This window comes from Plectropomus leopardus, chromosome 11, assembly GCF_026936395.1.
Source record: "Plectropomus leopardus strain MGB_pleo_1.0 chromosome 11, ASM2693639v1, whole genome shotgun sequence".
Lineage (NCBI taxonomy): Eukaryota > Metazoa > Chordata > Actinopteri > Perciformes > Serranidae > Plectropomus > Plectropomus leopardus.
Window position 1 is genome coordinate 22,494,215 of NC_142186.1, and position 27,471 is coordinate 22,521,685.

General features: G+C 44.6%; 1 protein-coding gene across 2 annotated transcripts in view; it reads left to right on the forward strand.

The window, feature by feature from the left end:
• Window positions 1–26,115, forward strand: part of LOC121946167 (forkhead box protein O6-like) — a 45,571-nt gene extending 19,456 nt beyond the window's left edge. For both annotated transcript variants that reach the window (XM_088084280.1, XM_042490632.2), the window contains exon 5: window positions 21,423–26,115. In XM_088084280.1, the coding sequence (XP_087940406.1) occupies window positions 21,423–23,138 (1,716 nt within the window). In that variant the 3' untranslated portion in view covers window positions 23,139–26,115. The remainder of the gene's footprint in view (window positions 1–21,422) is intronic.
• Window positions 26,116–27,471: the final 1,356 nt, after the last annotated feature.

A 27,471-nucleotide genomic window follows, 5' to 3' on the forward strand; every position in this document is an offset into this window, starting at 1 on the left:
TATTATAATGGTGAGTTTATCCTTGAAATAGCCTATAGCATATTATCATACTGATGACACTATAGGACGTGTGTTGCCATGATTTATATCGGGCTACAATAATACTCCTCTTCATGCCCATCTATAGGCTTATGTAATGTATCTTGTCTTCATAATTTACACTGACTGATGGGTTCCCATTCAGTCCATTCACCGAAGCCTCGCTGAGAGAGCAACATAATGGGCCTGATCTTGTCATACATGTATATGAATATTTCAGATCAAGCCATTGTAACTAGATGGGGCTTTAGATAAACAACACAGATGCTTCTTCCTCTTTGCTCTTGCTATAAGATGAAGTGTGCTTCGAGCTGTATTTCTCTCTAGGCCACAAAACTCGCTTCCCACAAATCACGGTGCCCATATTTCCTAATTCAATTTTTCTCTTCGTCGGATATCCCTTCCTGTATGCAAGGGATTGATGGCTGTGCGCATGTGTGCAAATGTGTGTGTTTACGTGCACGCATATTGCCGTGCCTGTCCCTGAGAAAGAGATGATGTATACCGAGCTAAACGGTGTATTTCACAACGCTCCATCTCCGGACCCTTCCTGGCAGCCACGTGCCGGGTCTCTCGCTCCTCTCTGCCTGTCCATCAAGCTCCTGTCATGAGCCAAAGGATTGTGGGAGGGGAAAGAAGAGCGTATGAGGGCCGTCGATCAGTTTACCTGAGCTTGGCGGTCCCGGCAAGTGATGGAGGGAGCCAGCTCACAAAGGGAAATGTAGTTAACGTTGACGGATCGGGGCAGGTGGATAGAAAAAATAGGAGGGCAGCGGAGAGGAGGAGTAGCAAGAGTTATGTTCAAGAAAGATGCTTGTTATGCTAATGGCTGGTGGATGTGCTGCGGCTGGGGCATGCGCCCGCGGCTGATGGATGGAGCTGTGGAGGTCACCTCGGGTAGCGGCTGGTCACTGCACCCCTGCTGAGCTGTAATGTCTGCTCACCTGAGCTGAAAGAGGAAACTGACCTTGGAAAGAAATCACTTTACATCCCAGCGTGGATATTTGTATGTGTAAAAGCAAACCATGTGTGAGCAAATCTGTGTGGGATCCAGCATATGTGTTGGGAGGTTACAGGATTGGGGCGAGGTTGTTGGGTTATGAGGTGACTGTCAGACCAGCTGGGATCGGGGGGGGAGGGGTGTGTGTTTTTGTGCGTTTGAGGGGAGGTACGGTCAGACAGGGGGGTGAAATTCTTCCCTCCCCGATTGGATTTGTGTGTCACTGACTTGAATCTGGGTCAGGATACTGGGTCCGGTGTTTAGTATGCTAACCGTGTGAGGTCTGAACTCCAAGTCTGCTCATAGCCCTGAATGAACCCAGCACGTCTGCCTCGCTCTGTCTCCTCTCCCCCTTTTCTCTCTTTCTCTTGGACCTTTTTTTCATCTTTCCCCTCTTTCTCCCTCGTTTTTTTCTCTCCGTGCCGAGAGCCTTTTTCTATCCCCTCCTCTGTCTCTCTGCCTTTTTTCTCTCCGTACCCCAGGCTTTTTTTTCATACCCTTCTTTCTCGTGCTCTCTTTTTCACTGTCAGTCACTCACGGCCTTCTCTTCTCTCCTCACTTGTTCTATTTCACACTCTCAGTCCTCCCCACAAAGTAGCCTTTTTATCACTCATTTCCCTCTTCCCTCGCTCATTTCTCCTGCTCCTTTCATGTGCTTTTGAAATCCCCTTTTCATCTTTAGCTCTCGCTCTCTCTTGCCTGCTCTCTCCTACACACACACACACACACACACACACACACACACACACACACACACACACACACACACACACACAGGCTCATTCAGTCATTCCTTTATTATCCCAAAACTAAAGTGATAAATGGCTCTCTTTCTTCTCCGTAAATGTCACTCGGGGAATTGTCTCTGCTCATTGATTGACTGGAGTAGAAGGATGGCCACACATGCACGTGCACCAGTCGCCCACACGTGCACACGGGCACAAAAGAGAAAGACAGAAGAAGAAGAGGGCGGCTGGGTAATGATCTATCATTAGAAGTACAGCTTGGCTGGGACTGTAGCCGTCAGGGTTAACATCTGGCCCTCGCAGGTCCAGCTTTCTCTCAGAGGTTGATGCATCATTTGAAGAACTTGTGCGGTTGGTTTATAATGAAGCATCAATTCTCAACAGGACTTGGCATTCACAGGAGTGCCGGGAAGCAGGAGCTCGACAAGGGATCAATCACAGTTAAACAATCTGAGCAGGCAGGCCGGGCCCGTCTTGCCATTCTTTTCTTTCTAAAGTGGCGTGACGCAGAATGCATAAGTGTTATCCCCGGTTTTATCATTTATCTTTAGCATATTCCTAAGTGTCAGAAAAGTGGCGGCTGAGGAAATAGGCACCAGAGCAGACGGTGTGCCACATGTGTGTGTAAGTAAGTAGGGGTTAATAATGCTCAGTCATTTTCTTAATGTCTCATTCACCCTGCCTCAGGCTAAAGAGCTTGATAAAGGTCAAGACTGCTGGTGGTTGCATGTCGTCTTCCCTTATTTCATTCTCTTCACTGCACAGCGGGGAGGAGGGAACCAAAAGTCCGCGGCCAGGCAGCGACTATCCGCGTCCCTTCGTTCTCAGAACCAGGATAAAGAGATTTAATAGGGAGACAGAAGGGAGATGGGGCGGGCGGCTCAGTCAATGAAGAAGGGATGAAAATATTAAATTGATAGAGAGACAAAGATATAAAGACAAGAAGAGGGAGGTGAGGAAGATGGAGAGGGAGAGAAAAGAGAGTTGGGATAATACAGAGTAGATTATAGGGCATCCAAGCAGGACTGGAAGCCAGACTTGGCTGCACTTCAGCTACACTCTGCACTTTTCAGCTCAAGTGTGCGTCCATTAGTGCACTCCCATTGCACTCAGAAAAGCCATGCACTCTGAGATGCAACACACATGCATGCACACGGCAACATTCTTACATACCATTCATACATGCAAAGCCCCAAAGACATACAGTACAGTTATCTTACAGTGTCCCTCACACACATTTCCCCAAAAAGCTACGCTGACCCAGTCTTGCTCCTCCTCTCTCTCCCTCTCATTTTCCCTCACACACACACACACACGCGCACACATTCACGATCCCTTCACTAGCCACCAGATTGCTTCCCGTCAAAATAAATAATTAAATGCGTGCAATAACAGCTTCCGAAAAAAGATCCCTCAATTAGTGCAAAATGGGTAAATGGCATGGGGGTAGGAGCTGCGAGGGGGGTGGGGGGAGTGGTATTTCGGGAACACACACACACACACACACATACATCTACACATACACACAATCTATTACATAAGGCATGACCCAAGAAGGTTTTTATGCAGTTGTGCAAGGGTAATTTCTCCCCTCCCCTTTAGCAATCAGCTTAGTGAAGTCTTTTCTCAAATCCTTACAAGTGATCCATGCCCAAAGAGCAGCCGGGGAGAGATCTAGATGAGCGCCAAGGAGGTGCAAGAAGGGTGGCTGAGGGGATGCTGCAGGGGTCAGCGTTGTGTGTGTTTGTGGAGCCTTCTTTGTACATTTCCAGGGCTGTGTTATCTGAAACGGTGATTAGAAAAGGTTGTAATTCATGCAAGGGAGTCTGTGTGTGAGAGAGAAAGAGATACAGGGCTAGACACTGATGTTCCTTTTGAGAAAGGTGTGTGGTAAAGGGCAGAGGTTGCAATGTTACCTGGCTATGATGAGAGAGAGGTAACTGTAGGATAGATGCATGTTTATTCACAGGGATTGGCGTGGTAGGGAGCTTTACAGCCTGACCGTGAAGATCAGTAATTAAGTTGGAATTGCTAAATCCCCTCGTGGAAATAAAAGCATGATTCAGACTTTAATGGAGCTGCAACTGATGATTATTTTCATTATTTCTTAATCTATGGATTATTCTAATTAATAGATTATTGTTTAGTGCATAAAATAAAAAGAATAGAGGGACACAAGCTTAATGTAAGCATCCAAAGACCAAAGGTCATCTTTCCTATTTTCCATTTTTTTAAAAACATCTTCAATGAGATGGAGGCTTCAGCGGTTTTAGTGTTTGCCTTATAGCCAGGAGCGTAGTACCAAATTCTGGGCCCAATACATGAGCAGTCTTTGTGGACACCCCACCTCCCTTGATCCATTTCCCTTTCAATGCACATTTTGATTTTTTTTCATAGTGACTTTGCTTTCTTTCTTTCTTTCTTTCTTGGGGAAACACATGACACTCTATGAACTACAGTTATAGCTCGATTAGGCCATTTAATAGGAACACTGTCCTTGTCCCACTATACAAGCACCGAAGGAGAACTGATTTATTGACAAAAGTATGTCCTACTCCGCCATGGTAGGTGGCGATATGCCCCCTTTTGGCTTGTTGCTGTTGGACCTTCTTCCGATTGACCTATTACATCACATACCTAACAAGTTAGGGTTACATGTCAAATGGTGACAACATGGATAACTTTTTGGCACTGTACGTTTTGTATGCACCCAACACTTAACTTCTTAGTGATTTGTTTTCTTCCCTTCCTCTTCTTATTTTGTTTTTCCCAGCTGTCTTTCTTCTACATCTGTATGCTGTTTGACTTTCTGGTCAAAAATCCAGTTTTAGACAGACTAACACAATAATTAAACTTTTTCTACCATTATGTAAATGCACTTACTGGGTCTTGCTGTGTTTAGAGATGATTCCTACTGCAGGGATGGACAAAACCATTGTGCATCTTTAACGGGTGAGAGGGGCCTCAGCAAGCTTTCACTATTTTTTTAATACAAAGTTCTGTCTTTCAACCAACCTATTCTGCCAATTTTAATTAAGATATGGAATTAATTATTTAGATTTTTTTAAAAATGCAAACAAAACCAAACTTTTCATCCCAGGCTTTTCAAGGCCTTCCCCTCCCGTTGGGATCCTTTGGTGATTAATCCCACCCCCCCCTACGATGCCCCTGCTTGTAGCCACCCCACCCCACTGTCCTCTGTTGTACCTGGTTGGTCACGTGTTCCTTCAGCAAATGCTCACATGCCAGTTTCATTTCTGACACCGCACCACGCCAAAAATCTTTTCACACAGCTGGCATCTGGCCGTATTGTACTGTTGTCATCAGCAGGGCTATAATACTAAACTACACTCACAGCAGGTGCCAAAAGCAAGCTCGCAAATGTTTCACTGGGACAAATATATTACAGAATAGGCCTAATCTGTGTGTGATGAATGCTACGACAGTACAGCAAACAGATGGATGCCTGAACCTGGAAACCTATCGAGTAAGCAAACTAGGGGAGAATTAGCACTAGCGCTAACACAGCTAGCTTAGGCTGAGCTGTTCTGATTTTTAAATGTCAGGCATGTTGATTCTGGTATTCAGCAGCACAGGTCACAGACCTGGAGGGACAGAAGGAGATCAGAGGGATCACTCTGACTAAAGAGAGGGTGAAGGGAGTGATGGAGAGAGTCTTATGGTGGAGTGGTGCACGAATGACTGTGGACATGAAGCATACTGACACAGAGTGTCAGATGAATGGATGGATTGATGGGTAAACGTACAAATGAATAAGCTGATGGTTGAAGGGGTGAAGGGCTGGCACGAACAACATGCAGGGGATGAAGTGCTGAGATGGAGTATGGAAGTGACGGCTAAAGAAGTGAAAATGTCTCACATGTGTAGAACAGTTGTTTCACCTTGCCACAGTTAAGAGTAGGTCAACTTGCAGTGATGTTTAGTGCAAGGAGAGAAGCGGCTGTGCAATGCAGAGTGGGTGAAAATGGGAGCAATGGGCTGAAATGGAAAGATGTAAGCGTAGAAGGGAAGTAGGATGGATAAATCTGGAGCTGGGTAAATGAAAAGCTGCAACGCACCGTGCTTAAGTGAGGGCACGGCTTGAAAGATATGGGGAGGGACAGAGAGGGTCAATCAGAGATGCAGGGTGAGAGGGGGGAAGATGGATGGAGGGAGGGAGAGTGACAGAGGGGGAGAAAATGACAGAGGAGGGGGTCTTTGCGGTGGGGCGATTGCGTGACTGAGAGGAAAGTGCACTGCTGTGTGTGTAATGCTCTCAAGACGGATATTAAGACGCGCTGCCCCGACTCACACAGTCACTGCCCCTCTCTCCCCTTTTCTCCTTTACTCTCCTCCATTCTGCTCCCTCTCTTGCTCCCTCCGCGTCCACTAATGATCCTCGCGTCCTGCCACACTGCCAGGCTGAGTGATGCCCACTGACAGTCGCGCTCAGGCGGAAACGCTGCAACCCCCCCTTCCAGGAGTGCTGTGACACACACACACACGCGCGCACACACACACAGAACATACAGAGGTGTAGCACTTTCTCACATGCATGTATCAGCTCATGCAAAGCTGCTGACAGATGAGAGTGTGTGTGTGTCTGTGTGTGTGTATGCGACCATCACCCGCACCGAGCCCCTTCGTGGTGCTCACAGTCACGCACTTACTGTAAATATGCCTCCATTCGGCTGCATCTGTCTTCAGGAATTTTCATGTGATGGATAGACGTGGGCCATCGAGGTAATCACAGGGTACAGCTAGCTCGATAATGATGCTCCCCAGTCTGTCTTTTGGCCCGTGAGCTTGATGACAAATGAATTTGTAAAAGCGGACATGGACACAACAGATAATAGATTTTGAATTTAAGCATTTCTCGCTATAGATGCACTACAGTTTGCATAGAAATGCTACATCTAATTTTTTTATTTTGTTTCTGCAAATGCGGCATCAAAGTCGCAGATTAGTCATTTGACACACTGCATATGCAATCCACTTTATTTTGCAATTTAGATGACAGAATTAGACAAAGGGTGATAAATGCACTGGAGTACCCAGTTGACAGCAAAGTGAAATCTTGAACTCAACCTCTTAAAGTACAGTGAGCATTGCCAATGCAGTCCCTTCTCAAAGGTTAATTCCCCTCTCAGTACCTCCGCTGGTTTCCCTCTATCATGCCTAGAGTGTGTTGGCAGTCGAGGCAGGAAACAGTGAGTGGGGTGGGGGGGCAGCTTGTGGTGCTGCTTGTTTTTAAGTTAGTCTGTGGCTGCGGCCCAAATGCATGAAAGCATCCTATTGAGGTGGTGTTTATAGGTAAAAAAAAAAAAAAATAGAAGTCTTTAGTTGTGTGATTCTCTCTGTCTCTCTTTTTAGATAGTTTATATGGTAAGCTTTCTTTTATATCTCTGAATGGTGGTTCTTTAACCAAAGAATAAAATTCCTACACCTCCCAACATAAAGAAGTTAAAGTATAAAATGTCTCTGCGATGTTAACACTTATGTGTTTGCTCTTCTTAAAAGATTATTTTACAACATTAAAAAAACAAGACATCATTGCTGTATCAGTTTATTGTAATGAAAACTATTTTCATTGAATCTTTACATTTCAGGGCAGTTGAGGCCTAGTTAGCTGCTACTGACAAGGCCTAACCGCTCCAGCTTTTGTTTAAGCCCAGAAACGTAAAATATCAGGGCTTTAACATGTAAAAATAGTTATACTAATACTGATATTTTGTTTACCATGGTTTTCCGCATATAACAGTTTAAAAAAAAAACTTGAAAGGGGTTGGAAAAAGATTTACTGGTTTTTATTTCATTGAGAAATTTTCAATGGTTGACTGGTGAAAGAGCAGTGTAGATTAGTGTGGTGGAAACATTTGAGAGATTGAGCCATACGTGTTTTAGCCTTGTTTACCTAAATTGAAGGCTGGCAGATATAGCAGAATGGCAACTGTAGTTAGCATTGTTTATTTATGCTTGTTAGCTTGTAGACTCTCTGGCAGTGACTGAAACAGCGCTGGTGTTTGTGAAGCATACAGTAATAACTGATGGAGTTTTTGGTAGGTAGTGGAAGGAAGCTCCAGTGTGTGGTTTATATCCAGAAACTACAAACTCTACTCTGTTTTTGTCAAAACTTTCACTATGCTAATGCTAATGCTAACTCTTACTCTGACAAGTTCACTCTGCAGTTGAGATTTCAGTTTTCTTCAAAATTGTTTTGTCAAAGTCTGTTCCCTGTCAATACCTGTTTTCTGTATTATACAGCAATTGTTTTTCGTGTTAGTGTCATAGCCAGTCTAGCTTGCCTGGCGTATAGTTGAATCTCAGATTTTAGGGAAATGCAAAGACATAACCTACTATAGCAAAGGAATGTAAAAGGCCTCCATAGAGGATATAAACACAAGAAAAATACATTTTTGAGTAGAGGGGGACTTAAAGTAATTGCACTATATCCACATTTTTTACAAAACTTAAAAAATGTAACAAGACAACAGAAATAAAATGGACATAATGTTTAATTTGAAGGACAGTCATAAATACTGCTGTTATCTGACTACAGTAGGGATTAGATGCAAAAAAGTATGATCAACAAATTAACAACATCTATAACATCATTAAACATAAGAGGGCATAGTTCTGATAGCTAACGTGTAAAAAGGTTTAGAATATATAATTTGTTATGGAAAAAAAATGCATATCGTGCAAAGTAAAATGCATTGTATGCATTATATTACATGATTACACATTAAATTTAGCTGCAGTCCCATGATGGTCTTGTCTCACTCTCTGCTGCCTGAACCCTACCTCCTAATTTTTCATATTTAAAGAAATCTTCCCATCACTTCCCCTCTGTTCAGCCTCTTTCCATTGCCATACTTCTCCCTGTGAGGCACCTTCTTTTTTCCCGCCCTAGTCCAACTGATCCAAGCAGAGGCTCCAACCCATACCGCCGAGGAGAGGTTAGGAATTAGGTCACAGCATCTTACTCCTCTAATTAGATGCTGTGAGTGTATGCATGTCGATGTATGTATGTGTGTGTCTGTATGTGCGTCTACACGCTGGATGCTCTTAATCCGTAGGTGGCCTCTATGGTAATGGAGAGTCCTGGGAAGACGCGTTAACGGGCATTTCTGTTTCTCCGCGTGTGATCAAAATGTGTCAGTACTTAAAATGATGATGAGGTAAGGAGTCCGTGATAAGAACGCTCAGGTGAAACGTATCCCAGGGGTGAAAGAACAGGTCAGATCCAGCCATAAAAGATGGATGTAAAGCATTAACATTCCCAAAGAACAAGCTGCAGTTGAGAGGGCGCTTTGGCCTGTACACGCCCCACGATGCAAGCAGGTCAGGATTCGGTTCAGGGCAACTCCTCTGTGGAAGTAAATGGCTTTTAATGTGAAGGAGCTCTTCACCTTGCTCCTCAGAGCCCTGTAAAGTCTCTTCTTGAGATGTATCCACGTAGGGGGTGAGGAGCGACATACCTGCCTGTGCAGTTTTAATGTCTACTCATGTTTTTGTTTATCTCAGGATGTGTGCGCGCTAACATGACCGAGAAATTGACGTGTGCACAAAAAGCCTGCTTGAGTCATTTTTCAAGTTTTATACCTAGAGGTCTATTGTGCATCAGATCAGCGGGGTGTGTAAAAGGGCAAGGGGTAAACAATTGGCATGCACTAGGAGGAGAGAAGATGAGAACGAGGGATCATAAAGAATTTTTTTTTCACGTGTGTGTGTGTGTGTGTGTGTGTGTGTGTGTGTGTGTGTGTGCAGGCATGCGAGCATGAGTCGGAGTGTGTGCGTGGGAGAGGGAGTAAGAGAAAGGAAGAGTAGCGCGGGGCTAGTCTTAATTAAGTTTTCAGGAGGCTCTTAAAAGGTCATGGCACGCCGCTGCACCCCCTCACCACCACCACCACCACGCCCCGCCGAAATTTCACTTTCCCCCCTTCCCTCCCTTCCCTCCTCTCCCTCCCTCACCTCCCCGTTGCGATCTATCCAGTCATCAGCCCCCCATCTGTGCACATTAGCCATTCATGAACACACTCATTAGGGTGGGAGTTTGAAGCGATTGTGTTCACTAGTCTGCGGCTGGAGCGTGGCGATTAATATTTCAGCGTCTCCCGTCGAGGAGCTGAGAGCAAGTTTGGCCCTCTTAGGCTAGAGAGAGAGAGAGAGAGAGAGAGAGAGATTCACCCCTCTTTTTCTCTCCCTAACAAACCTCCCCCCTTTTCTCTCTCAGACAGTCTCTACAACTTACAGTACGTTGCCCCCGTATTTCCATTTATTGCACACACACTTGCGCTTTGGATTCACAATTTTTTGCCAACACACACACACAGACACACACATAAGACCCTAACTCAAACTGACTTAATTGGGCTCTTTTTGTTTCAGGAAACGGAGAGGGGAGGGGGGAGGAAGGAAGGGAAAGAGGAGGGGGTAAATCCTGTCTTTTCTTGTCCCCCATCTCCTCATTCCTCTCAGGAGTGTCTTTCTCCCGCTACCCTTCAATTTCTCTCCTCCTGAGGTTGCATTGAGTTGGTCGAGCTCCAGTCAGGGTGGGGGAGGTTGAGGTGGGTGGTGTTCTTAACCGCATATAACCGCACGGAGTTCATTGAGACCAAATCGATACGCTCCCTGGTTCGCACTGTACACTGGTACTTAAAGTATGAGAATTTGAGGCAGCCAGGAGCATCATAGGTTATCAGGCAGTCAATATTTGAAGAACTGCTCCTGAATACAGAACTCACTTTGACCCGACAGGAGTTGAGCTCTTCTCCTTGATTTCACCAGCAACATCCTTCAGAGGTTATGTCCACACTAACGTGGATTCATTTTGAAACACATCTTTTTCTCTCTGTGTGGAGACTCAATAACACTAAAGCAGCACTTTTTGAGCACCAACAGTTGATCCGTTTGGAGAAAAGGAAAGATTTCAAAATGCTGGTTCTGTATTGTGTCAAAATATTATCACACAACGATATCTAACAAATTAGCAAATAATGAATGATGTTACATACTTAACGCAAAATTGTTTCGGTTAAGCACAAAAGAAACATGGTAGTGACTTACCTTAAAATAACTCAAAGTTCACTCGGTTTCCCACAGTTCCAAACAGCAGTCTTGGGAGAAAGTCCAATGTTTGTTTGCCTTCTTACACCATGGATGTGTAAAGAAAATTGGATACAGTATTGAAGGCGGGTTCTGTTAATTCATAAGAAAGTTGCTCACTAGCGCATCAAGCCAAAGTTGTTCAACTGCCATGTATAAAATTACAGAGATGATCAACACTGTTTCCGCACCGTGCATCCCACAGAGGAATCCCGCCGGAGACTTCTGACTGCCAAGCCAGCTACCTCCAGTTTACCTTTCTGCTAACTTGAATTCATATGAATTTTTTAAATTGTGCAGCTCTTTTAAACTTCCAAATGTTATCAGACCAAATAGATTGAATTCCGATAATGAAACTGATTTACAGACATCTTATTTACCATGTTAATCAATGGGAAAAAGTCTTTTTGGGTTGCTTGGCATGACATGACAAACGTGCAAGTTTTAATTCCACTGTTTGTGGAATAAAGTTATATACGATTGTGGAATTTCTTTGGTAGGTATGTGTTTAAACTGTGCATGAGAACAGCCTGAATGTGGACAGATCTTTTTCCAAGTTGTTATACATTGTCATTTATTCTTATGCATGATATTATCATGATGTTCATATGTTAACAATCTCAGTACTCTTTCACTATTGGTCTGACAGTTTCTGGGGGTACCAAACAATATTTTGAGAAATCTGTTGAAGCCAGTGGATTAAGTGGGAAAATACTTAATCTTCCATGCACTGGTCATTTTAGCTAATCTCAATAAACAGATATCTGCATGTGAAAGCAGTTAAATTAAAAAAATTAAAAGATACATTGATGGGTTTCAAGACTGCATTTCGGCCAATACCTTCATCTCAACACAGACTTTTTACTTGCTGCTCAAAAATGGTTGGTTAATACCGCTTGAACAAAAAAAAAAAAAAAAACAACACAAAAGGCTTCTGATACCAAAATCTTGTCCTGTGGCCTACAATTGCCTATGATTGCCTACACATATGCAGATGACTGTTTATAGATGTTATGTCATTTATAGAAATTTAAGCATTTTCTAAATTTGGTCAATTCAGTTGATCAAAAGTATCCACACACGCCTCTGTGGAGTGAAACTTTTGACGCACAATGCATCGAAGCTTTATGAGGACAGTATCAATGAAATAACTCTTCCACTCAATTTTATCCTTAGTCATGAGGCTGTGTATGCTCATATGGATAAAAAAACAAAAAAAAACAGTTTTCTCAGTTTCGTCCTTCCATCCAAATCAAAGTGAGATTTACACCTGAAAATTAAGCTTTTCCTTCCAAGTGGATAAATCTGAAAACTGTGATGAATGCTCATAAATGTTACCTATTAACCAAGGCCAATGGTACTTCTGGGGTGCCACACTGAGATGATATAAAACAATTTAATTGTAAAATCAGTTACACATATAGACAGTTCAAAGGAATTAATTAAACTCATAACCACAGTTACATTTGAGCGCTAAGAGGAGGCACCTTGGCTCTGTTTGCAGAAGCTTGATTGGTCGTCAGTGATATGTTAGTGTTTGTGACAGCTCCATTAACAGGTAGCGCTTACAGCCATCATTCACAATCAAATTGCTCTTTTATAGTCTGACCACAGAAACTAAGAGATATTTAAATGACAACATACAGAGTGTGTTACACAAAAAAAAAATGTTACTGAGAGTGACACAGCAAACTTTTAGAAATTTAGAACAAAACATTTAACATGTAAACATTGCCTGCTTTACCATGGGCATGAAAATGTGATCACAAATGGTAAAACAGCTTGCTATATGCTCCAAAGCAACCTTAAAGACTACGGAGGAATGTTTGCAGTTTGTCATGCTGTTGCATTGTATTCGAAGAAAGCAAACTGTATGTACAATGTGCTGTCTGTGTGTTTGTGCTATTCTTTGGTTTGAAGGATAGAGGCTGTAGCTGAAGGTCAAGGTTGGTTAGGAGGAGGCACCACTATAAAGGGAACTGCTTTCATACAGCCTTTAACTACCTAAGAGTCTGCCACTCTTTCAAGCCGGGCCCCCACATTCAAGACCCTTTCTAACTCCCCTTTGTTCCCCCATCCTTTTTTTTGTTCTTTACCCACCTCTGCCCTCTCAGCCCCTCCCCCCGCAGATACGCTCGACCCCCCCACCGCCAACTCCCTGCTTTTCATTCTAAGCATGCCATTCTCTATCCTCCTCTCTGTATAGGTGTGCGAATAAGTGGGAGTCTATGGGCTGTGCGTGAGTAAGTGGCAGTCTGCAGACTGAAGTGTTGCATGTGGGTAGGCATTCATGGGAAGCAGTGGTTGGTGCGGCACACACTGATGGCTAATGAAGTTCCCCTGCACCTCATAGCCCTATTAAACCGCTGCCCCCTACCTCTACCCACTTCACCCCCCACCTCTTGCCTTGTTTCTCCCCGAGGGAGAGAGTTGGCAGGGAGCGAGCTGGCTGCTATGGCAACAACAAGGAACCCTCCCTCTCCCACAGGTCTCCTTAGCAACTGGTAGCTTGGCATTGCAGTAATGAGTGTGCCCGGTGTGCCAGGCTTTGTATCATGTTGGCATGTGTGTGTGCAATGTAACGGAGTGTGTGTATAGGTGTGTGTGTGTGTGTGTGTGTGTGTGTGTGTGTGTGTGTGTGTGTGTGTGTGTGTGTGTGGTGCAGTTTGCCAATTTAGGTGAGAGTTAAAATGTGTGATGACAAAGAGATGTGGAGCCACTACTTGGTGCAGGTTCAAAAAAAATGTGAAGCTTATTTTATTAAAATGTAACCAAAACTGGCATGTGACTGACTACTTATCTCCTCTCTGTGTGTGTGTGTGTGTGTGTGTGTGTGTGTGTGTGTGTGTGTGTGTGTGTGTGTGCGTGTGTGTGCGTGTGCGCGCGTTGATTGCGGTCATCCTTCTCTGTTCTGTGAAAGTGAAGCAATTAAAGGGACGATCCGATGAATTTTGCATGGCTGCCTATGAGTTTCCTGCTCTGCTGAAATTAAATTAAACGCTGAGAATGATGTTTATTAAAGTGTGATCAGAGGTGTGCACTGACCTTTAGAATGTGGGAAATGAGATTCTCATTGTTATGAATGAGATTATGTTGGAGGCCGAGTGTGAAAAAAAAAAAGCCCGAGCCTGCATTGATTCCATTGTTGGCCGACAGTTTCTTGTATATGGCAGAGGGAGGTTTCAATATAATCAAATCCACACGGTGCCTGTTGGCTATTAAATGGACTGATACACAAATATAGACACACAGCCGCTCACATAAATGCAGATTGACTTGTGTGCGCTTGCACACATGCATATCATGCAGATCTTGTAAAAAGGGCCATAAAAAGCCTCTCCAGAAACGTGTTGGTCTTTAACAAAAGCATGGCAAGCCCAGTGGAAAATGTTAGTTTGCTCCCTAGACGAGGTGTGAAGTGCGAGCAGGCGGCCGGCTCCACAGGTGGCTCAGCCCAAACACCTGTTGTGTGAATCCTCAGTGGGAGGGCGCAAGCTCTGCCTACCTTGCAGGTCCCAGTGGAAAAACCACACCCATGCTCTCCTCTGGCACGTGCACGCTCATGTGCTCGCACCCACTCGGAGGCTCCCCCCGTTTTATGCGTGGGCGTTGGACACGATGCCCAGATTGTGTCCCCTTTGTGCCCACCGGAAACACTCAGCTGTCCCTGGCATCAGGCTAGCGGATTTTCCGATCTCCTGTCCGGGTCTCAGATGCTCTACTAATCTGTCAGCGTCTATTTTTACCCACCAAAGCTGCGGCAGCCCTTCTCTATCCCACACCCCGCCACCCCGATGCCAGCCCTTCCCTCCGCGCCGGGGTGGGCACGGCTGATGGCTCGCCAGCCATTGGATGCAATTAGTGCACAGTCAGGCAGGAATCCCCTACCAACTCCATTACACCCCTCTCCGCAGCCACTTCCTGATCTGAGACTACCAGACACACTACCACACACTTGCTTTCCATTTTAAGCCTTTTTATAAATGGCACTCCTGCAGTGTTGTGGAATAATGGGGTCGGATACAGAGCACCTTTCACAGTGCTTGAATCACTCTACTGTGCAAACGCAGTCTATTCAAGTACAATGGCAGGCGAGGGAATGCACATTTGAATTGTACCTGTTCAGATTTGGTGTTGAGATTAAATGAAAGTTCTGTCTGTAATAGGACAGCTATTGGTGAAAAGTCCTTGAGCCACCTCAGTTCACTTTAGCCTGTTCTGTAATGATTCGAGAAGAAAAGAGTTTTTGACTCTTTCCTGTAAATCGTATTTATTCAGCAAGAAATTAGAAATGCTGCCAATCCTCAGAGACCCCACAGTGATACTGCGATAGATGCAATTCCTAATCCCAGGTTTATTTCTTCCCCAACAAGGGCTGTAATGCGCCTCGCATGCCAATGCAGTCGTGACCAGTGCTGTGGAGGCGATGATGGCATGTGGCAGAGAAGTAACTGTTTCTCACCTCCTAATAAAAGAGACTCCTTTTTAATCTTTTCAATTTGATTGCATTCCAAAAACAGGCCTGTCTGCCCATCTGTCTCTCTTAAAGAAGCCTCCTAAAGGGATTTTAATCATCTGACTCTGGGCTTCTCAGGCAAATAGCTACATCTCTCTCTTTCTCTCCCGCACACACACACGTACTCTCTCTTACACACATACACATACAAACAATTTCCAATTTTCTTTCTTGTACTCACTGTCATAGTCTCACTTGTCTTCCCTCACTCTCTGATACACCATATCGTCTCAGCTCCATTGTGCCATATCAGTGCAGCCATTAGGCCCTTCAGTCCCTCTTCAAGTCCCCCTCAGACACATAAAATTCCCCCAACCCTGTCCCTATTAATCCACATGGCTCTAAATTCTTTATTTCCCTTCAAAGGGACAACGCGAGCCGTGACATCAATCATGGAAAGCGAATATTTAGCCGGCGCTAATTTCCACCAATAGCCTGGAGACAGGCTTAGCTGACAAAACTCATTCCTGTGCTGAACAAAACTGCTTGTGTTGAAACCTCCCCTCCCCCTGATCCCTCCTGCCTTCTGCACAGGCAAAAACAGCATCACAATAAACACAGTTAGTGCTTCTGTTACTCCCCCTTGATTTGGGCTTATCAAATGAATGTGCACCACAGAGGGATACCCTTTGACAATACATAATGGCTCCATTCTGCATGAAATGGTTTGGTAATACCAGTCGAGTGTGGCAAACAGCTTTACCCGGTGCCACTACAAGAACAGCTGCTGTGTTCTTAGCTGGGCAAGCGCACCACGCTGCTTCACCCTTGAGGTTGTTTGAATCGGGTGAGTGGTTTCTTTTTGCTGGTTCCCAGACCCCACTCACAGGCCTTAGTTCGTCACTCAGTTCTGTTTGAATGAGTGCACATTCGCCACAAGATGGGTCCTATAAACCGTTTGACCTGTTTCCTCTCCCCTCTGTGTGTGAGCATGTGTGTGGGTGTGTGAGCGGGAAAAAACCTTGAGTGGGTTCTGATGGGGGTGGAGGGTGGGGGTTGGGGGGCTAATGGAGGGGATGGGGCAGTGGGGGGCATTTTGAGGGCACCCCTTTGTGTGGCGTGGAGGGGCCCCTTGCGGTACCTCTATATTCCCACCCCTTACCCCCAGGCCCCTCCACCTCCTGCTGTACCCCCCAGCACAGCTGCCCCCATGCCAGTCAGTCAGGTTATCCCAGATGAACCATTGGGCCCAACATAACAACCCCTGCCCCCACACTCATGTACTCCCAATGTTAATGCCTGACTGACATCTTGGGAGAGGCAACAGAGGGACGCGTTGGGCACAAAGCCATTTTACACAAGTGGGCACAGTCACTTTAACTGACAAGCCTGTGGCAGTTACACATTGTTGTGCGAACAGTGAGGATATGGCATATTGAGCACCCATATTGGCCTCATAATGCAGGTGGATTGTTTAGTTAGTCAGACCTTGATGTGTGCTAAGCCTCAGCACTGATAGCCATTAAACTTCATTGATTCCCAGCACTAAATAGGCCTCTCCAGTCCCTGAATCAAACCAAGTGTGTGTGGAAGAAGGGAGGGAGGAACAGGAGAGCAATTGATTGGTATTGTAAGATTTCCAAAAGCCAAATGAATGGTTCTTAAAGACATTATTATGGATGGATTCCAGGAACCTGGTTCAGCTCATCAACAAATATTGAGCCAATGAAAAACCCTCTTATTGCTTAGTCCACCTGTGTGTAAGCAATATGAAAACATAATTTACAACATTTATTAAACAATAAAAAACATGCTTAAAACTCTTAGAATGGAACTAGAATATACATTTTGTTAAGAAGCAAATATTTCTACTGTATCACAGATAGGACACTTCTTTTTTTTTTAAGTGGAAAACAACCTCCAAAAGTCAGGCTTTTGAAATTTCTGAAATGACAATTATTTTTTCATATTACTAGTTTTCTGACATTGTATATTTAAATATGCAAATGAGGTAACATTTAATTAAAAAGATCTGCAATGATTTGCATACAATTTCAGAACAAAAATCTTAACATTGGATAAAACCGGGTTTAACATTTTTGTTTGAGTTTGTTGTCATGTTAGAGCCATAGGTTTCACAGAGGAAATGTTGGATATGTCTTTTCTTCTCTCCACAATTAAGAAAATACTCTTAATAGTCATTTAAAAAACTCAGATTTTGCCATGTTTTTAGGGAGAAAATGTTGATGATAATAATAATAATAATAATGAATCAGGCTATGAATGATACATGAACAAACCCCTCTGTAAAAAAAAAAAAAAAACCCCTTCAGAACATAGGTAAAATAAAACTGTAAGGTGTGGTGAACGTAAGTGCAACTAATATGGAGGTTTTTGGCTCAGAGCATGAGAAAAAAAAGTCATTTTTAGAAAATGGCCTTTGACGATATGTACTGCAAAATTTCATACATTATAAAACTAAAAAAACAGATTACATTAAGACAATCATTTTTTGTATTACAAGTTTTCTGAAATGTCATGTTTAAATATGCAAATTATTCTTTATGTAATTATGCAGTTTTTGCATACATTTCCAGAACAGAAATCTAAATTAAAAAAACATCTAAATGTATATTTTAGGCAGGTTCCACTAGTTTGCACTTGTCTTAAAGAAAACATGTGAAAGCAAAATAACCCAAAATATGTTTTCACCTGACCTTTTGCATCTTTTTGAGGTCATTATTTATACAGTTTGTTTTTGCAGAGTTTTTTTTTATTGTTGGTTGCCCAGCCATCTCTTTCGGTGCTGCTCGACACAATATTCATGATTATCCTGATAATGGAAATTCACTGCGAATTGTGTTTTTTATGACTATATGTGTTAAATTTGCATACCGATCCATCCCTACGTGTGTGTTGTGAGAAAAAAAAGTGTCACTTTGGCAAATTTGTTCCAAAAGAGAGCTTAAGCTTCTAATCTGAGTACAAAGAGGACTGTCCTGTAGCTTGGTATCTATTGTCTTAATATCTAAATCAGATTTTTAGGCTTTAATGAGAGTTGAACCCAAGTTCATTGTTTTCCAGCGACCAAAAGAACCTTGTTCACCTTAATTGGCTTTGATTGGTCCATAACCTCTTACCCTTATCCTCTTTTACTTTACATCCAGTTTAACCCCTTTCATCCAGATTGAGTTGTGTTTGTAGACGGAGGATGAAATTGGATGTCCCTGATCACAAAACAAAGAAGTCACACCTCTTCTTATGACTCTGTCGGTTCTGTTCAGTATTACGGGACCAGGCGGTGCATCTCCCTGCATAAGCCCAGCCACTGGTTCATTCATTATTTAGAGCCCTCTCCACTAGGCCCATTGTATTAAAGGGCTATGATTTGAATAGGAAGCAGCTTCCTGGACCCAGGCGTGTGATGTGTGTGTTCCTCTCTGTCATTGTATGTTTCTGTGGGCTTCATCCGTCTGCCTTAGCAAGCCAGGGGGCTGAAAGAGAATTTCCATTTTATGAATATTTAATACATAATAAAGTTTTCAATTTTATTCTATTCAACCCGTAGGGGTAGAAATGTGGCAAAGCCAACCCTCAAGGACAGAACACAGAGTAAAGGTAGTTGATTCGATGGAGGCATCAAAAAATGCGGTTAACATCGGATCACTGCCTCAAAAAATCTACTAAAAAGCACACACACAGACATTAACACTACATCCTATAAGGGGTTTATGGTGTCCCTATTTCACACATCTCAAACTTCCCTTTTGCTGTATTACTATTGGATCATAGCATATCTGGGCTGCCCGCTGCGTCCGCGGTGACCTGGCATGGCTCCGTGTGAGACACCCAGCTGGGAGTGCCCCTGAATCAACTTGGGATTAGCCCAGGATTGTCTGGGATTACTCAGGGATGGAGGGGGATTAGCAGTGACTGCTTGTTTCGGGGGCGTGAGGGCCATAGGCTGGCCAAATTGCCCCTGACTCAGAGTGAGGGAACAGGAGGCGGACAGAACCACACCCACAGTGGAACCACCTGCAACCTGAGCTATTCTTAGATCCTAAAACACACAAACAGGATGACAGAGAAAAACATGTGGTGGAAAACTACACGACAGGAAGCCGGCAGCTAGCAGTGATGATGATGATGATGCCATGGCTGGCCACTGTCCGAAATCTCTCAAATCTCTCTAGCAGGTGGATTCATCAGATAAAGAGGGTTTGGGATGATGACAAATCCCTCCAAGTTCAATGGGGCTGCTCTTCCCTCATACGGGGATAAATCGAGATTTGAATCAGACAGGTCACACAGAGTTGCAGCATGAAGTGGCTCAGCTCTCTGAAAGATGCCCCATTTACAACCGGCCGTGGTGGAATGGCATGAAAGCTTACATATGTTTTAATTCAGGCATGCACAGGACTTGATGGGGATGATTTGGAGTGGTATGATAGGTGGATGATCCAGCCAGGGTGAGACAGGGAGTTGGCGCGGCACGTAGAGAAGCCGTCAGAAGCAGGGAGCGGGCATCCCCTGCGGACCTGCACTGCCGAGATGAAAGGCTGTTTAGTGTTGGAGCAGCAGCATCAAACAACCGCCTCCTCTTGCATCCTTTCCCCCATCCCCCCACTCTCCCTCCATCTCTCTCGCTCACTCTCTTGACTCTCACCACAATATGATATAGTTCTGCCGTTGCACGTTTACCCGGTTGCCATGGTTACCCAATGCCGGAGGTGTCACAGCGAGATAACCCAAGGAGGCATTCACAGATCACCTGAATTCAGTTCGCCTCCCGTTTCTGTGTTCTCCGCCGCAATTTGATTTATTTGTTTCCCCGCCGTGCAATTCAGCGTGAATACAAATAATCCGCAACATAATGGAGATGGTGGAAGTGTGAGTACCCCTCAATCTGAAACAATCTATTGTCCCAGTATATTCCTAAACCACAGGAGGTGCTTTTGATTTGATATTTTCCTCCATGAGCGTCAAAATGCCGCACGCACAACAAAGAGCAGAATTACGACGACAGACTCTGTTGCACACCAGGAACCTTCAGCATTCAGCAACCCTTGAGATGTAAATGATTATAAAAAAATTTTTTAAAAAAAACAAAACACTATATCCTATGAATTACTGAGTCAGTGACTGTACATGCCGGTGTAGAGGATAATGGGAAAGTAATTGGTGACACACTGTATAATTGAAGGCACAGAGATGGAAAGCAGAAGTGGAAAATGACTGTTGTGTGCAAAGAGGTGTGTGAAATGGGAAAAATAAAAAATATGTAGAACTCAGTGACAAAAGAGGAAACGGGTTCGTGATGAAGACAGAACAAGGGAGGGAGAGGGAGATAGGCAGTGAAGGTAGATGTCGGAGGGTGGGATACATCCATTAGCCTTCCTTGCTCCCGGCTCAATCTTGCAATACATCCCCCCATTCAAGCTACGAGAGCAAAAGAGACAGCGCTGGCACTAAGCCAGACTGGCACCGACTTCAAACATACAGTACGCCCAACCACAGCAGCTTACATCAGCCCGGCTGAAAGGAAAAGTAGAGGAGGACAGATGGATTGATGGAAATTAAAGTGGGAGGATTGACGCACATAGGGAGAATGTCTCAAGACCGAGTCTCAGGTCGTCTCAGGTTGGTTGAGGCTGATGAGGTCGTGCTCCGTGCTGTCCTTTGAAACATGTTTGTGTTTTTTAACGTGATCTAATTTTTCTGACATTGGTTGACACTGATTGCACGGAGGGTTGTGCATCTACTTAGGCGTGTTTTGTTCATTTAATAATAGACGTGGAAGCGACCTTATAATTTGGCACATTTTTTTCTACAACTGAGCATGTATAGAATGAATGATTCATAAGTAGGCTCGTCTGCATTGCTGATTTTTACGTTTGATGTCAAAAAATCTTATTTTCCTCTGGTACATTTTATATGAATCTTATGTAAATTGCGCTCATTTAAAGTGTTCACCTCAGAAAAGCAGTTTGTGTACAAATGAGAAGTTATGTGATGTAATACAATTTAATTTGATCTCTCTCTTACCGTGTTCGTCTCTCTCATCTCTCTGCAGAACTCCATCCGACACAACCTATCCCTTCACACGCGTTTTATCAGGGTGCAGAATGAGGGAACGGGGAAGAGTTCTTGGTGGATGCTGAACCCAGATGGAGGGAAAATGGGCAAGGCCCCCCGCCGGCGAGCAGTTTCCATGGACAACAGCACCAAATACCTAAAAAGCAAAGGCCGCGTCAGAGGCAAGAGGGTTGGCCGTCCTGGGATTGGAGCGGGGTCTGTTGTGGTTGGGCTCCAGGGCTCTCCCGATCATGGCAGCCCTCCACAGAAAGGCCTCCCAGGAGCTGGAGGTGCATCTGGCACAGATGGAGAGTTTGATGCTTGGACAGACCTCCATTCCAGAGCTAGCTCCTCAGCCTCCACGCTGAGTGGCCGTCTGTCACCGATCCTCGCAGAGGGAGAGCCAGAGGAACCAGAGGAAGGTGGTCTGTCCTGTTCCACTTCCCCCCATCTCTACCCCTCACCGACCAGTGCCCGCTCTCCGTCCATGGGGGCAGGGAACCGCTGTCCTCCTCTTGAGCAGCTGCCTCAGCTGGCCAACCTGACAGGTGCCATCAGCCTGGATGAGCAGCTGATGGAGGACAGTTATCATCACCATCACCCACCGCAGCAGCAACACCAGCAGCATCCAGCTGTTGGCAGACACAAGCACCAAACCCCTGTCTACCACTACAGCTCTGGAGTGAAGGGGCAGAGCCCATATGGTGCAGGCGTCTATGGTGCAACAGGCATGGGGATGCTGCGCCACCACTCACCCATGCAGACCATTCAGGAGAACAAGCCAGCGAGTTTCTCTGGAACCATGCGAGCGTACTCCAGCACCAATGCCCTGCAGAGTCTGCTAACAGGGGGTCCAGCCAGGCAGCAGTACTGTTCCAAGGACATGATGCTGGGACAGGAGAGGGAAAGCCACCCTATGATGGCTCAAGCTAGTAATGGAGTAGGCTCCAACCATCACAGCCACCACCACGGCCACCACAATGGCCACAGCCACAATGGACCTCATAATCACAGCTCAGCTCATAGCCATAACAGAACTCACAGCCATACCAGTAGTCACAATCACAACAATGTCACCAACCACAACCACAACTCACCTCACAGCCTCGCTCACAACGGTCATAACCTCAGCCAGAGCCATAACCACACACCGCCCCGGGCTGTGGCCCTCATCCCGCGTGGCAACAGCAATCAGCTGCAGACCTACAACCACAAAGCTCCGTACCTGTACAGCCCCCCTTCACACGCCCACCTCCCTGCCTCCACCACCCTCCCCCCAAACCCAGCAGGTATGCTTGGCATGCCCCAGGACTCCTGCCATGTGGCCACCGCCCCACACCCCCGTCACAACCATTACCCCGACCCACAACACCAAGGCATGACTAACGGACCATATCACCATGGCCAGGGGATGGGGAATGGTAGTGTTGGGAGCAACTACCACGGCTATCACCAACCTCACCCTCACGAGAGACTACCGGCTGACCTGGACATTGATATGTTCCACGGTAGCTTGGACTGCGATGTGGAGTCTATCCTCCTCCATGACATTATGGACTCTGGGGAGGAGATGGACTTTAACTTTGACTGCTCCCTAGCCCAGGGGGTGGGCATCGGCATGGGTATGGGTATGGGTGTGACCATGGGCATGGGGATGAGCGGTCTGACTGGTCCACAGCAAGCCCACAGCAACCAGAGCTGGGTGCCTGGCTGAAGTCAACACCTTCTGCCCTCTAAAGAACTACCCTACCCATGAAGCACTGTGCTCAACTGTGACATTCCTGACTTGACACAGAGACTATAGGACCAACACTCCCGTCTCGCTTTGTTGTCTTGACAATTCTTCTGTCGCCCTCTCCTCTTTTGACCCCCCCCCCCAGAGATCTAGTTCATGTCACATTAGGTTTTTCTTCATATCAGCTATACTGTGATGACAATCTCTCAGCTGTGCTCGCCCAACATCGCTTCTCATCTACCATGAGAACTGAACTCTCAATGCACTTTATTGCAAGTGGGTCACATCTCGCAGTGTCACGCGTTCACAGAGCAGCTCAGGCAGAGCTTGGCAGATTTTGTTAAGGTGACGGCGGTATTTGACGCCAACAAATGAGGAAATTACAAGCTCCATTGATAAAGTGTCACATCTTGACACTGAATTAAAATTGGACTCCTTTTCTAATATGCTGTCATTGTCAGAGGTGGGGACTTTTTTAGTAAAAAATCCTTGGTTGCTTAGAGCCTTGTTTTTTCCAAATTCAGTGTCAGCTCAAAAGCTTAGATATTGCCTATTCCTCATCTGTCCACACAATTTAAAAAAACAAACAAACATAATTAATATTATATTGTTAAATTAAACCCAGATTTGACACTAGATTCAATGTAAATACGGTGCATTTAAAAATAGTTTTCTGATCTGAAACCAGTAAAAAATCTTAAAGGGATAGTTACGATTTTTTTTTAAGTGGTGTTGTGTGAGGTACTTAACCCATAGTCAGTTTATTACACACATACTTACATACCTCTCCCAGTTTGGAAAAGTAGCAGGAGTACCGACTCTGAAGCTAAGCAATGTACTGCTGTGGACGGGGGCAGCAACAAAGCATATTTTAGCCACTTAAAAATACAGATTCACCACAAAAAAATAAATCTATAACAGTTTAAGTATATGCTGCAATGAGAGTATTTCCACCACTTTACCTTTTTTGTCAGACAGCCTGTTCAGACGGAGAAGCTGTTAATGCTTCAGGTCCCCATCTATGTGCTCGTCAAAGCCACCAGACCCCATTGACAAAAATGATAGTTTTAATTGCTGGCCCCTCTACAGCAGTATATCGCAGAGCTTCCATGTCAGACTACAGCCTGCTTCTCCAAACTGGAGGCGTGCTGATTGCCATCTATTGCAGATAATACACTGACTATGGTTAAGTACCTCATAAATCCCCACATCAAAAAATCCAAACTGACCCTTTAATGCTAACGGCATTCACATGTTCATCAGATCCAACTAATTATCTTACACCAGCAGTCCTGTTATTTACAGCTACATGCATTTAGTCCTTGGTGCATTGACTTTTATCTTGGAAGTAACATTTTGTCAGTGCCCTGTTGTCACCGGTTAGAGAATATTGTCACTACATCCTTAAATGGATTCTATCATTACTGGATAGCATGCAATTTGGTGAATTAAAATGTCGTATCACCTTGTCTCACCTGCGCTTCTCGTGCCAGGTTCCCTCTCTCTCTGCCCGCCAGTGGAGACAAAGTGACCATTCCTCACACCGAGCCATTAATGTGGCTTGATTGAAATTCAGCATCTTGTTTTTAATCTCCAAAGTGATGCAGCAGCGATGCGTCATTATTGAGAATCTAACGCGTCGTCCTCCCATCTCTCACCCCGGCCGTCCGGGCAGCCGCTTGCCTCCCGTGACTTAATGTGCCAAGAAAGCGAGACAAAACTGTGATTAACGCCAAGTCACTCTGCCTGCTGTCCTGCTCTTAGAAGGGCCAATGTCACTGTCCGCTTGCCTGCTCACAGAGGGTACAAATAGAAAAAGATGGAGACAAGGGTGGAACAAAAGCCTGTTGTTGCAGTGGGATCAATCATCGGCCTCAGTTTCCATACTCTGGGTGTGTGTGTCTGAAAACAGGTAGTGTATTCGTATTGTAAACCATCTCCATTCTCTGTATTTTGTACTCCCCTGTTGCCATGTTTTCAGTGCTTATACCCTGAGCTTCAAATACTCAAACAGGTGCAAAGGGAGCGATTTAAGGAGAAAACAATCAGCCCAATCTGAGTGGCATGAGTCTATGTCAAACAGGGTTGTAATGCCCCACAGCCATCCACATCCACTTTTTGTGTGTTTATTCTGTTGTCTTGTAGTTGTTGTTGTATTGTTGAAATTCTAAGGACCAACAAGAGCTGAAATACGCATAGTTTAAGGACGGAGTTCAATGTTGGTAGTGCAGTATGACCTTCCTATTACCCTGCACCCCCTCCCACACTTGCTCTGCTTAATTGTCTCTGTTTGTGAGTTGGAGAGTCTGAAGCTTGTTTCTCATCGGCCTTTAGAGAAATAGAGAGAGAGAAAAAATATTCTCTAGTTCCCTAAAGGAGACTCTGTGCTTGGTCTGCACCAAGTACGGCACACAAAAGAAAAGATGGGGGGTAAGAGTGCGGCGGGGGTTATTGTTACAGCCAAAGGTCAAGCACGGCGCAGACTATCAGACCCATAATTGAGGTAAATACCTTTATTTCAGGGCTTTTAGTCGCGTTCCAGCTAATCTCCGTGTGGAAAATGCGTGGAATTTTCTGAGCAAATGGGCCTCACAAAGCAGTTATGTTATAACCTATGCTACAGACATTTAGCAATGCCCTGTTATTGGAAAGAGCTATATATGATGTCTAATTTTCCTATATTTATTTATGAAAGAGATTGGTCTTTGTCACTCCTAAATGTGGTAGTTGTTTGAGTCAACTCCTATCCCCTCCCCCTTTTTATTTTCTCTCTGTTTTTTAAGATATCACTCTCTATTTGCCCCTTTTACTGACTTTTATTTTGTACAAAATCTATATATTAAGAATATTGTATAATAGTTTTTAAAATCTCAAAAATAATATCAGTTTTGTTGTCTATTTCTTTTTTAAGAGAATGTATCTCATCATCTGGTGACTGTTAAATAAATGAAATTAAAAGAAAGTCTTGTGTCATCACATTTTTTGTGAATATGACCATGAAGATTTGCTTTTGTTCATGGAAACACAACAAACTGACCTTTTCCTGAATCTTCACAGAGTCTGAAGTGGGTTCTCCTGAGCGTACTTGTGCTTGTCAGGTGCTATTTCTTTCATGCGCACATGTACAGGAGCTGACAGGATGAATGAATGTGGGCTGCTTGTTAATTTATTTCTTCATTGTGTTTGTTTCATTTTTAAAACATAAGTCCTTTGGCACATGCAGACAACCCTGCTTGGCAGTCGTGTTTGACCAGAACACCAAGTCGCTGAGTGGGAGGTAGAGAGAGTGGGCAGTATGAATGAAAAATTAGAAAAAAAATGTACCTTCACATATGTCAGGAAGCATCACTTGTGCTAGAGACTGCATGAGAAAGAAAGACAGAAATAATGTGATTTTTGGGGGGTTTTGTGTGTGTGAGAGAAAGAGTTCTTGACAGACAGACAAAACAAGGACAGACAGCCAGACAGAGTCAGAAGGATTGGAGTAATAGGTGTGTATGTGTCTGTGTGTCATAAGGCTTGTTATGGCCCATGAAGCAGTATAGGTTGGCCACAGCTGTCCCGGTCCCATTGGAGGCGTTTTCACAGGAGAAGTGTGCCGAGCTACAGCGCCATACTGCCAGACCCCAGGGGAGCCCCCACCTCTACATGCACTCAGACATTTCCTACACAGACACACAACACTCATTCACACACATACATCTGAAAACACCACAAATTCACACATTTACACAAAGAAGCACACAGCGCGCTTACGAAACCATACGCGCCGACACGCGCACTCAAACAGACATTTCTCACTTAGATGTACGGTTTTAATTGACTCCACTTGGCAAAGCGTCTCTGCAGGGAGAGGAGTGAGAAGTAGAGGGAAAGGAAAATGTATAGGTTGAGGGAAGAAGTCAGGCAGCATTTGTTTAAATTTAAAGATGCCTGAAACAAAAACATTTTTAAGCGTCTGATGAGCTTAAACATGGTCTGGTAACTTTATACTTGTTTCATAATTTCACAATTAGACCAAACGGTGTGTGATTGAGTGTAACTGAGAGCCTGGCGTACAGCCAAAGTCTCACTCTTCCCTGCCCATCTCCTGAGAGAGACAGAGGCTGAGGTAGACAGGAAGGCAGTCCAGTCCAGGTGCTGTGCCTCGGGGAGGGTCTGCTCTTCTGTTCCTCATTATCAGAGAGAGAGAGCGAGAAAGAAGCTGTGTTACAGTGTCATTATTCATCCACTCAAGCATCTGGGAGCAGGTCCTTCCTTACTTGGCCCGGTGATATCGCTGTAGAGACCGCCCTTGGAGCTAAAGGCTGGC